The 13,036-nt window shown below is 34.6% G+C and overlaps 2 protein-coding genes across 4 annotated transcripts in view; both read left to right on the top strand.

Annotated features, from left to right (window-relative positions):
* LOC122146944 (protein TANC2-like) overlaps window positions 1-9,822 on the top strand; it is a 102,729-nt gene extending 92,907 nt beyond the window's left edge. The window contains exon 2 of one of the 3 annotated variants that reach the window (XR_006161286.1): window positions 8,855-8,988. Coding sequence is in view for 2 of the 3 variants with exons in the window: in XM_042767113.1 (XP_042623047.1) it covers window positions 8,855-9,057 (203 nt within the window). In the remaining variant the exon portion in view is untranslated. Of the gene's footprint in view, window positions 1-8,854 lie in introns of all 3 variants that reach the window. The other 2 variants (XM_042767113.1, XM_042767112.1) reach the window with 2 other exon arrangements.
* Window positions 9,823-10,970: 1,148 nt separating this feature from the next.
* tanc2b (tetratricopeptide repeat, ankyrin repeat and coiled-coil containing 2b) overlaps window positions 10,971-13,036 on the top strand; it is a 39,402-nt gene continuing 37,336 nt past the window's right edge. Inside the window, exons 1-2 of the mRNA XM_042767114.1 lie at window positions 10,971-11,121; window positions 12,103-12,345. Coding sequence (XP_042623048.1) covers window positions 10,980-11,121; window positions 12,103-12,345 — 385 coding nt within the window. The 5' untranslated portion in view covers window positions 10,971-10,979. The remainder of the gene's footprint in view (window positions 11,122-12,102; window positions 12,346-13,036) is intronic.

Here is a 13,036-nt window from a genome sequence, read left to right as displayed (position 1 = left end):
CTAAATATTGAGAAAATCATCTTTAAAATTGTACAAATGAAGTTCTTAGCAATGCATATTACTAATCAAAAATTATGTTTTAATATATTTACAGTAGGAAATATACAAAATATCTTCATGGAACCTGATCTTTACTTAATATCCTAATGATTTTTGGCATAAAAGAAAAATCAATAATTTTGACCCATACAGTGTATTTTTGGCTATTGCTACAAATATACCCCAGCAACTTAAGACTGCTTTCATCCTCCAGGGTCACAAATATGATTGTATTATTTAATATGTTTATTCACATTTCTGAAGGATCGTGTTCATATTTGATATCACAGGAATAAATTACAGTTTGAAATATATTCAAATAGAAAGCAGTTATAATAATATTTCACAATATTACTGTCTTGACAGTATTTTGATCCAATAATGCAGACTTCTTTCAAAACATTAAATAATCTTTCCGACTGCAAACCTTTGAACGGTAGTGTACAGTGAATCAGACATCTCTGTACACATTGCATGTATTTAATAAAAAAGAGCTGTCACTATATATTATTTTTATGCTGTGAATTTTTAGATGATAGTGATTGTCAGTTTTGTATTTTATCAAATGTTGCATGTAAAAAAAAAAAAACTGGAATTTATAAATATTAGCTGCAGTGTGTAAGTGGCCATTGTAATAGTTTAGACAGGGATTTTCAGGGTTATTGATTTTTCACAAGTTTTAATCACTGATATTCTGGCCATAACTTTGTGAAATTGTGAACATTTCTTGAAGGTTTTTTTGCAAACTTGACCCAAGGTGACGTCTGCACCTGTTTTCTTCATCACTCAGTGATCTTCGCACCTGGTTTTCTCGACCGTCTGCACACTCCTCCCACCGTTCACACTCATCTGTATTCCAGTCGTGTGGAAAGTCTGGAGTGGTTTGTCTTGGGCTGTTTTTGAGAGCTCGGTCAGCGGTGTGGATTTTAGCTGTTCCTCATCCGTCTTAAACCCCTCTCAGCAGCATCATTCCAGCGCAGTATCTGCTGGCTGTCTTCACTACTGTTTAGACTGATATGGGGGGAATTCATTACAAATGAACTGCACTTATAGCATCCTTTATTATCACGTGTGTGGTGTGTGTTTGATTCAGCGCCTGATTTAAGAAATTATGGCAATCAGGTAATGGTACCAATTGCCTTGGCTTATTTGGTAAATAAATGATAAAGTGTGTGTGTGTGTGTATATATATATATATATATATATATATATATATATATATATATATTACACACACTACACAAAAAAACAAACACACTCACAGTGGGTTTAGAAAAGAATCAGCCCCCTTTAAAATAATAACATTTTGTTACTTTGAACCTGAAATGAAGACAGAAAAACAGAATCACTGAGTAGAAAAAAAAGGATAACCCCTTGTGTCAGAATTTTGTTGAAGCACCTTCTGCTTTAATTACAACCTTTAGTCTGTTGGGATTTGTCTCTACTAACTTTGCAGAGCTTTGCAGTATTTGCCCACTCTTCTTTGCAGAAGTTCAGTTCAATTTGATGGTGAGCGTTTGTGGACTGCAATCTTTAAGTCATTGCACAGATATTTAAATATAGATGAATCCTTAAAACTATAGAAGTTATTGATTTCATCTTTTGTTCTTTGATTAACGGACATCACAGCAGCTGGTTATGAGGTTATTTTGGCTGCTGAACATGACGCGGATCTGACACGCATCGTATTTTCTCACAACATGAGTTGAATCGGGTGTGTTGCTGCTGCTCCAGGACAGAAAACCACTGCATATCAGAAACATGTTCTTAAATCTGACTCATATATAACACATACTTACATGCATGCACATTTTAATGCAGCTTTAATCACCTTTTTGGTAACTTCATGACTTAACGGATGACATAACTATGACATTGCATGTTTGCAGTTTCCTTGGCGCTTTAATATGAAACAATGCGCTCGTTTGACTCGCGATGTGGTTGTAAAGACATTCTAAATAAACGAAATTCTTGTCAAGAAAAAAAGAGAGAGAAGCAGCAGTTGTGAGTGGGGTGAATATTTATGCATTAAATATTTGTAATGCCGTTAAACTGAAAAAAAAAAATAATAATAATAATAAAATTTATATATATATATATATATATATATATATATATATATATATATATATATATATATAATCATTATTAAATAATTATGAAAAAATAATAATAATATACTTTTTCATGTTTTATCTCCCATTGCCTCCTTAAATATAAATATTTACATTAATAATATGAATTAGTAATATAATGAAATGTATAAATACATTTTATGATGGCAGTTTTTGAGGTGGGATAAGGAAGCAATAGGTGATCAAAAATGAAAGTATATATATATATATATCTATATATATATATATATATATTAATAATTATAAAAAATATAATAATATAATAATTATATATACTCTTCATTTTTTATATCCTATTGCTTCCTTAAATATAAATATTTACATTTCATATTTTTATACCATAAATTTTGGAATAATAATTATAAAAAAATATAATAATTCAATATATTATTTTATATTATATTATATTATATTATATTATATTATATATATTATATTATATTATATTATATTATATTATATTATTAGTTATATTTTTGCTATATTTCTGAGTGCAGAGTTTTGTTTAGTTTAAAAATGAATTTTGATTTCGTATTGATTTCCGAATTCATATCTGGACCTGACATACATTTTTGGTTATTTGGTTATTATTTTAATAAACTATGCAAAATAGTGTCTCCACTTGACCTTCATTATTGGTTTGTAAAAGAGCAGTTTTGACATTTTCATAACTCTTTTTGTGTTTGAACAATTGTGCATCTTAATTTTCATAAATCTAAATCATTTTTTGATGGTTCATTTAAAATTCAGCCAGTTTAAATTTCTGAAGATGCATGTACATGGCTCTTCATTATGGTGGCGATGTGCAACCTGTGCAGATGTGGTTGTCCCATCACAGTCCGGAGTGCAGCTGCACTGTGTGTGTGTGTGTGTGTGTTTGTGTGTGTGTGTGAGGGAGAGAGAGAGATGAGTAACGACTGACATCATTTACACCGTGAGTCAGCTGGCCTGTACTGAGACTCCATCTTCGTCCATCTCCTCCGTCTCTGTGTGTCTGTTGTTTAGGATGCTGCTCGGTTCGCTCTGTCACTACCTGCTGTGACTCTCAGTGGATGATAAATCTGTACACTCTCCCTTCTGCCAGATTTCAAATCTCGCATACTCGCACCTGTGCCGCTCCTGCTGGGCAAGCATGCAGGAAAAGGGTGAAAAAAAAAACACTGAGAGAGACAGCATGCCCACTCCCGGGAAACTACAGCCACCCTTCCTACCGCACTGCCTGTTGCCATAGCAACCATCTGTCTTCTCCGTAGCGCAGGAATGCGAGGATGACAGGACGGAGCGGGAGGACGAGGAGGGGGGATGGGACAAGGAAGTGCTTTATGCTTTCTTCTCCCACCTGCATGGCCTCTCTCACAGGGCATGAGGGTCATTTCAGCCATTGCATCATCGATTGATCATCACGTCTCTGATTCTCTCTGAGTTACAGATATGATCACGAGCACCAGTGCAGTTATTTTCAGTATATTTTCATATGTGTAATCACATCCTGCTCATTTCAGCTCATTTAGATAGAGATCAGTAGCAAAACAATGTTTAACGTGGTTTGATCTGTTTGATTCAGTTCAAACTTGAATTCACTGAATTGATCCAAAAATCACTTTGTGATCTTTATTTTGTAAATAATATAATATACAAATATTTTATGTATATATGCATATGTATATTATAATCTACAAATGTATGTATTAATGTTCAAGCATTTGGGATTAGTAGGATTTTTTGAAGGCTGCACTTATTTAAGAATACAATAAAACAGCAATATTTTGAAATATAATTACAATTTAAAATAACTGTTGTCTATTGTAATGTATTGTAACTGTAATTTATTTCTGTGATGCGCAGCTGAATTTTCAGCATCATTACTCCAGTCTTCAGTGTCACATGATCTTCAGAAATCATTCTAATATGATGATTTGCTGCTCAAGAAACATTTCTGATTATTAGCAATGTTGAAAACAGTTGGGCTGATTAATATTTTTATGGAAGTCATAATATGTTTTTTATTATTTACAGGATTTTTTATGAATAAAAAGTTCAAAAGAGCAGCATTTATTTGAAATAGAAATCTTCTGAAACTTTATAAATGTTTTTAATGTCCCTTTTGATCAATTCAGGGTTATAGTTAAAAATAGGGCTGTCAAATGATTAATCACGATTAATCACATCCAAAATAAAAGTTTTGTTTACATAATATATGTATGTGTACAGGGTATATTTATTATGTATATATAAATACACACACATAAATTATATATTTAGAAAATATTTACATGTATATACATTTATATATTTATATTCTTATATTTTATATTATGTATAAATATATTTAATATATAAACATAACATATTCTTCTTAAATATATACATGCATGTGTGTGTATTTATATATACATAATAAATATACACAGTATACACACATATATTATGTAAACAAAACTTTTATTTTGGATGTGATTAATCGTGATTAATCATTTGACAGCCCTAGTTAAAAATTATACTTAAAACTAAAACTACACACACCATTGTCAAAACTGACACCATAAAAAAACGTCTGTTACCTTGATTGAAATTAAATGAAATAAAATAACCCCAAATATATATAAAAATTTACATTATAATATTGATTAAAAGCGGTTTGTGACACTGACATGTATGTAAATCAGTGTTATTGATTATTGCTAGGATTGTCATATTGGTGCAGATTATTGAATGTCATGTTCCTTGACAAACGGTAACATTAAGGAAAACTTGATCATTTTAACTGTATTTGTTCCTTGAATGAAACATCTTGAATCTCCTTGGCAACAGGGGCTGTTTAGATTAAATGATGGTTCCCCTTAACGAAACAAATCACCTTTTAAGCCTTTAATGCGTAAACACCGAGATGTTTATTGAATGTAATAAAATGTCAAGATGCAATTTGTAGCTATATCCACCAGGCCTAATGGTCTCACCTGAAGAGAAGTTTCTTAGATGTTCCATTTATAGCATATGTGTTTTAATACGTAACAAAGCCGATGTATGTGAGCGTGTCATCCTATAGATAGCAGCTCCGCAGTGTATTTGAGGTAGGCGCGTGGGTGCTGTGACTGTCTATGTATAGACGCATTTCCAGCACTGACATTCTCACTGCAACCTGCGCGCAAACACAAATGTAGACTAAAATCACACGAATGCTTAGTTTTATATAACCAGCAAATCCAGAGACTCAGGCTCTGCGTCTGTTCATTTCAACATCTTTCCCTGGAACAGAAAGGAAAGGAATTTGCCATCGAGTCATTATATAGCACATATATCTTTGCTTCCTGTCAGTCAGGTCTGACCAGTCCATTAGAGGCACTCAGATGTTTATTTAAATTCAGCGCAGTGTTATCTGACTGTCACTGTTGCTGTATCACACAGGCGCGCAGGTTTAGAGTAAGTACTCTTTCACTTATAGGAAAAAAATGAGAGCATATGCATAAACGTACACATTTGTGTTTCAAAACCCAGCCTAAATGGTATTTTTAGATGTTGCAGGAGCACTGCAGTTGGTAGTCTATTGAAAGCAGTGTGTTGTAGCTTGTTTCCGTGATGTTTTGGAGTGTTAATATGACAGGCTTGTGGAGGGTGTGTCACTAGACAAGTTGAGACACCAGTTTGATGTTGTTCAAACGTTTGAGATTGTATCAGATCATGCACATACTACGGTCTCATTGAGGAAAGCCGTTTGTCTGGTTCGTCTGTTGTTGTTGCTGTGCAGGAAGGGGAATTTCACTCTCACGGTGTGTAAGGACAGGTTAAATGGTAGTATAGCGAGGGAGAATGATGGATTACGTGTAAAAGCAATGCAAGTTGACCTGATTATGGTTTCGTATGAGCTCTTTTATATCTCAAGTCTTGAGAGCAGTGAGATTAAATGGGAAACAAATGGAGGCTTTTGCTTGAGTGTCCTGATTCTCCTGAGAAAAAGAACTCAGTAAACATCTCAATAATGTCTCAAACTGTGAGGTTTGCTAGAAGATAACAAAGTTTGCCATCAAAAGTCAGATATTTCACTGTGAACTCGAAAGTTATCATTAAATTCTTGTAAAACCAAATGATCTGATCTGTATCACATTAGTTCATAGCTCTATTCTTATACCATATATTATATAATATTTGTTAAAAACATACATATATTTAAACAAATGTTGTTGTTTATTACTGCAGATTGTTATATTGGTACATCTAAACAGATTAGTAGTAGTAGTAGTAATAATTATAATAATAATACATTTGAATTGTAATGTGTCTTTTTAATACTCAAATGTCTACCACATTGCAAAAAAAAAACAAAAAACAAACAAACAAAAACAATATATGATACATAATTAACCAATATTATTTAATTTCGTTGGTAAATGAATAGCAATAAAATAAATAGTAAAAGTAAGAAAAACTTGCATTGATTATTTTAACTACAGTTTTACTGTATGTTATACAATATTTGTTCAAATAATTGTTGTGGTTTATTACTATTGTTATATTTTTTCAGTCTAAGCACAGATATAATAATAAGTATAGTAAAAATATTCCTTCTATTTCTTGACAAACAGTAATAGTAATAATAATAATAATACCTAGAGACTGCAAAAAAGCAAAATAATACATTATGCATGATACAACAACTATTAAATATTAATGGTAAAATAAATAGAAATAGTAGGGAAAACATGCTTTGATTATTTAAACTACAGTTTAACAGCATTTTATTTCTTGAATTTAACATCTGGAAAGGATGTTTGGTTTAAATGATGGTTCCTTTCAATAAAAACAAATCACATTTTAAAGCCTTTTTATATTTGAATTGAATATTGTATATTACATTTTAATAGTTGTCGCATTTGTATACACTTTTGCGATTTCTTAGAGGAAACATTTGAGACAAAGTTGATGCTTAAGTGGAACATGAGAGCTCTAAACTGAGCCGAACAGCTGTCCTCTCATTAGCTTTGTTGTGTTCTGATCTTTATTCAATGCTGTATTGTTTTGTGGGGCAGGACAGTCCACCCAGACCTTCCCTAAACAGCTGAATGTTTCACTGAAGACTCATTAGAAACACGCCCCACACACACACACACACACGGCTGCGGCTGTGTGTTCATACGCTCTTGCGCTGACTGTCTGCTGGACACGCCGCACGCGGGATTCATGTGTGATGTGTTGAAGGAATGGCATGCCAGGGAACAGGTGTGTTTTGATATTTCGGTTTGTTCCTTCACTTTGTTCCTCGTCCTCACCTTTCGCTCTCTCTCTGTCAGTCTCAGTCTCTCCTGTCTTTCTTTGAATGAACGGTTAAACTCCTCTCTCCTTCTGTTTGCATTGTGTTGGCGTGACTAAACTTGGCTCAGGTCAGTGCTTCATAACCGGTTTTGCTTCAGGACTCAGATTTTACATTGAACATTAAGTGGCGACCCAACACAGAATCAAAACTGATTTTTTTTTTAGATGATACTTCTGAATTCTGATTGAATGAGCCGCATTTGAGACGGTTGTAAAATGAATATAAGCACAATTGTGGTGAACATTATAATAATGTGTAAGGTGAGTGTAATAATGAACTACACAGTTAAAAGAAGAATCATTTTGATAATTATTATTATTATTATTACTATAACAGATGTATCTTTCTATTTAACATTATTGTGTATTGGCGTATATATTTTATAAAAGCAATAAACCACTCAGGCTTGTGTGTTACAGTGATTTTACCATGGTAAAAGAGCCATCTTATGGATTATTGCTTTATCGCACCAGTGTAAACAAAATGACATTAAAATGTTCATTTTGATTTATTCATATTCATATTCTATCTATCTATCTATCTATCTATCCATCTATCTACCAACCAACCAACCAACCAACCAATCTATCTATCATCTAACTAAATATATATATCTCAATCTATCAATCTATCTACACACATAACTATCTATAAATCTATCTATCTATCATCTGACTATCTAATCTGATATCTATCTATCTATCTATCTATCTATCTATCTATCTATCTATCTATCGATCTATCTATCTATCTATCTATCTATCTATCTATCATCTGACTATCAATATCTGTATCTATCTACTCTATCTATCTATCTATCTATCTATCTATCTATCTATCTATCTATCTATCTATCTATCTATCTATCTATCTATCTATCTATCTGTAAGGCCTAAATAACCTTCAAAGTAAAATGTAAGCAGTTTTACTGTATCTCTTCTTGACAAACGTTCCTTTTCTAGCTCTCTGTTTCTCTGTCTCTCTTTCTGTGAGCTGTTAGCTGATTATAAAGCGTGGTGTGAGCTGGATGATGTAGTTCGTGTCTCTGTCAGTCTGATACTGAAGCGTTGTCTCTGTTCGTAGTCATGCAGCAGCTCTAAAGGAAGACCGCGGGGTGATTTTATATGGCTAAGAGAACACAGAGAGAGGTTGATGGTGCTGAGGGTGAGGCGTCATTTAAGATCTGTGGGAAATCACTTACGGAATTGTTGAATTTTCATGCGGAATCCATAATCATGATATAGTTGTCATGAGCAGCGGAAGATGTGGAGCTCATAATTAACTTTTTCTGTTTTGGTGAGCTAGTTTGCTGGTTTCACTTTACACTTGACTCAGTTTCACGCTCTCTCTCGCTCTCTCTTTCTGTCTTTAGGGGGGTTAGGTCCAGATCTCGGCCCCCCTCCCTCAGTGGACGAGGCAGCAAACACGTTGATGACTCGTCTTGGCTTCCTACTCGGAGAAAAAGTGAGCGAGGGGTCTCAAGGGCCGCAGTACAGCATGGATGAGCCTGATGACGCACAGGTGGGTTATTCAACCTCACCTCCCGCTATAAATATACTCCTCCTTAAGATATAAAAGAAACTCAGAAAGGCTGGATCTCACCTATTTCACCCTAAATGCAAAGACAAATTCTGACATGTTAAGAAAGTGAAGCTTGTTTTTCTTGCTGATTTAGTTTATTGTGACATTAGATTCATGTAAATTTAACACATTTTACCCTAAGATTACTGTAATGTTTCTAGATTGTTTTTTACTTTGGAGTCTATCTGTATTACTTATTCTTCCTAGTCATGTTGTAAAGTGGTAATGTTTGTACTATAATACAATATATCATAATATTACAGTTTCTTATCAATGTCTTTGGCCCATTTTTTAAATCAGTCTTAATATTTTCTACATCGCAAGTGCATTTGTCACTGTTTTATGGGACAATTGCATGTTTCCAAATGACTTAATGACTTAAATGTTACTCACCCACAATATTTAAGTCCTTCTTACTGTGTCAGTGAATTGGCCAATGCCACTAAAATGATTTTAATAATTGAATGAATCATTTTGCATATGATGGCTCACACACTGAAATAATGTTTAGAAGTTATGAAGAGTTTGACAGTTCACTGAGAATCCAAGCCATGTGCATTTAGTTATTGCTCAAATTGTGCTTACTCTTTTTCACACATGTATCATGTTTAAATTAATAAAGCATTCAAATCTGGTGTGAACAAGAAATGAATCAGAGCAGTGTTGTTTTAGTATAATTAATATACCATTATTAATATTACTATTTTGGTTTAATTTATTTTTAGTTCAGTTTTAGTTTTCATTTATTTTCATTTTAGTGAATCAATCTAATATTTGTATTTTATTTTATTTAACATTTATTTCAGTTAACAAAAATGTTTATAATAGTCTCGGTTAACGATAATTACCCTGGTTCAGATATCTGAACTGATTGTTTTGAGAAAAACATTTTTTACTGGGTTAAAGCGATTTAGAAAAACTGTAATAAATCAACATAAATAGTTATATTTAAGGGAATAAGAATAGCTCACCCCAAAATGAAAATATTGTCAACATTTACACACATTTATTTCCCACAGACCACAAAAAGAGATAAATAAAACTGAATGGTGGTCTGGTGCCGTCGAGCTCTAAACATGACAAAAACACCAAAAAAGTACCATAATCCTGAGGTGAAGTCAATACAACACATGCCATCATGATAAAGATGAACTGTTGCTATCATGATATTATTAATTGTGGGAGATTAATTGTCATGAAAATAGCAGAAAACAGAATTTTCCTCACTTTCCACAGTAAAATCTCTAGTTCTTAGAGGTGTCAGCTTTATTCAGAAATGATCTTTCCCTCCTGTAGAGAAGAGGCCACATATGACTTTCAAATGAGTTTACCTCTAATTAGGAAATTACATAAAGACAGCCTTTTTGCTATTCGCTCTGTTGATACAGCACTTTTCAGAATGCAGCCGGCCCATTTTCATGCAGTCCTGAGCACCAGAACAACAACGGTCTGAACAACAGGAGTATAGTGTTGAATAACCACAGAGAGAGAGTGTGTGTGTGTGTGTGTGTGTGTGTGTGTGTGTGTGTGTGTGTGTGTGTGTGTGTGTGTGTGTGTGTGTGTGTGTGTGTGTGTGTGTGTGTGTGTGTGTATGGACTTGTCATTCTGACCTTAAGTGGTTGTGAATGTTTTAAGGCAAGGTGCTTTGCCTGTTGTGATGTTTGACGTTAATCGTTGGAGTGGGCAGATTAGCCGTGCCATGCTTCATTATGACCTGCCTGGGGCCTCAGCGCCCACCTAACCCGAACCGACACTGGCTCAGCCTGTCACAGAGCACCACCGCCGTCCCATCTGAGGACTTCCTGCCAGCTGCAGACTTCCTGAGCTGATAGAGATTAATTGGTCAACTGCAAACACAAGCTGAGACACTGATAACCAACGCATCGGTATGAAGAGTCCATGATCCAGCCCTGGAGATGAGTCCGTGTTCCACCCTGACCAGCAGCACCGCCTCGCCTCCTGCCTGCAGTCCGTGCTCCACTCTTCCTTCTGCTGCTCCAGGACAGGCCGTCACCAGCCCCACATCCACCCTGGAGAGCAGAGACAGCGGCATTATCGGTGAGTGACTGGCATTTGGGGTCGGTAAGATTGGTTATGTTTTCAAAAGAAGTCTTTTCTGCTCACGTAGGCTGCATTTATTTGATCAGAAACACAGTAATATTGTGTGTAATTCTACACTTTTCAGCTCCGTTTCATAGTAGTAGTAGTGCAATTCATGTTTTCACACTGAAAAATGAATGCAGCGAGGTGAGTACGTATAATGCACTTCTTTTCTGAAAACAAAAAAATATTTTCATTGAAACAAACAAGCTGCAGTTCCACTTATGCAACTAGTGGTGTAAAATCTGACCCTGGACCACAAAACCAGTCATAAGGGTCATTTTTTAAAAATTGAGATTTATACATCATCTGAAAGCTGAATATATAAGCTTTCATTTGTTTGTTAGGATAGGATCATATTTGGCCGAGATACAACTATTTGAAAATCTGGAATCTGAGGGTGCAAAAAAAAAAAAAAATATTGAGAAAATCACCTTTAAAGTTGACCAAATGAAGTTCTTAGCAATGCATATTACTAATCAAAAATTAAGTTTTGATATATTTACAGTAGGAAATATACAAAATATCTTCATGAAAAATTAACTTTACTTAATATCCTAATGATTTTTGGCATAAAAGAAAAATCTATAATTTTGACCCATACAATGTATTTTTGGCTATTGATACAAATATACCCCAGAGATTAAGACCAGGGTCACAGCTAAGTCTTTAGATGTTACGATATTTTTAAGGCTCTAAAGCGCTGTGTTTATCACACATATCTGAAAATAATGCACTGAAAATCAAGCCAAATGATACTCACAAAACTGCAAGAGCTTAATTGATGCAATCACTTTTCATACAGTGTTCAGTCGCAGCTACTCTGCAGTCCTCAAACTGAATTTTCTTGTCGCAACTTTGCACGAAAACCCAGCTGATGTGATCTGTAAGGAGCTCAGTCTTGACAGCTTCTTATCTTCATCCTGCCTCTTTTCCCAGCCACCCTGACCAGTTACTCGGAGCCAATGGACAGGAGCGGGAAACACGGCGATGGCTCCCGAGGCAGCAGCCTGAAGCTCTGGCACTCTCACAGATCCACTCTGGACTCCAGCCTCTACCGCGTGGATGAAAACATGGCCGCCTCCACCTACAGCCTCAACAAGATCCCTGAGCCCAGCTCCTCACACTATTCCTCTCACCCCACCCCCCTCTACCTCATGCCCCGTCCTAACTCAGTGGCAGGTGAGTCTGAAGCCCCGCCTCCTCTGGTTCTGGATGTTTGTGTGCTGTTGTTCATTCCATCTCTTTATCAGTTGTGATTGTGATTTCCTGTTGTGCCACTCGATGCACATAACAATCCCGCTGCTTGGGGAACAGCTTCCTGCGGCAAATCCCGAACATCCAACAAAAGATGTTTGGACGTCCTGTTGATTACTAAAGCATGTCTTACAGGGTTGGGCAACATTCCGAATATAAGAATTGGCTCTGTTACAGTTCATGACTTTTGGAATTTGAATCGAACTGACCACAAACCACAGGAAGTTGAATTGGAATGAAAAGAAATGCAACAGTCACACAACAGCAACAAAATACACAAGAACAGGTGTCAAGGTTTTCATCTTGTAAGTTTGCTTGGTTCAGTGTGAGTTCTATTAAATGTAATGAAATGCATAAAACTGAATAATATTTATTCATTAATATTAATTACTAATTTAATGAATATTCCATTATTTAGGTTGCATTTCAAATATTTATTTATAATTTATTGTAATTATAATTATCTATCTATCTATCTATCTATCTATCTATCTATCTATCTAATCATAAATACTGTACTAAATAATAAATACTTTAAATACGACCTGTATAATAGTGATACACTATATATTTTACAACATTATGTGTGTGTGTGTAGTGTAGTAAAAATGATAAT

The sequence above is a fragment of the Cyprinus carpio genome, chromosome A12 (genome assembly GCF_018340385.1).
Source record: "Cyprinus carpio isolate SPL01 chromosome A12, ASM1834038v1, whole genome shotgun sequence".
NCBI classification, from domain to species: domain Eukaryota; kingdom Metazoa; phylum Chordata; class Actinopteri; order Cypriniformes; family Cyprinidae; genus Cyprinus; species Cyprinus carpio.
This window is presented reverse-complemented; position numbering and strand designations above follow the sequence as displayed.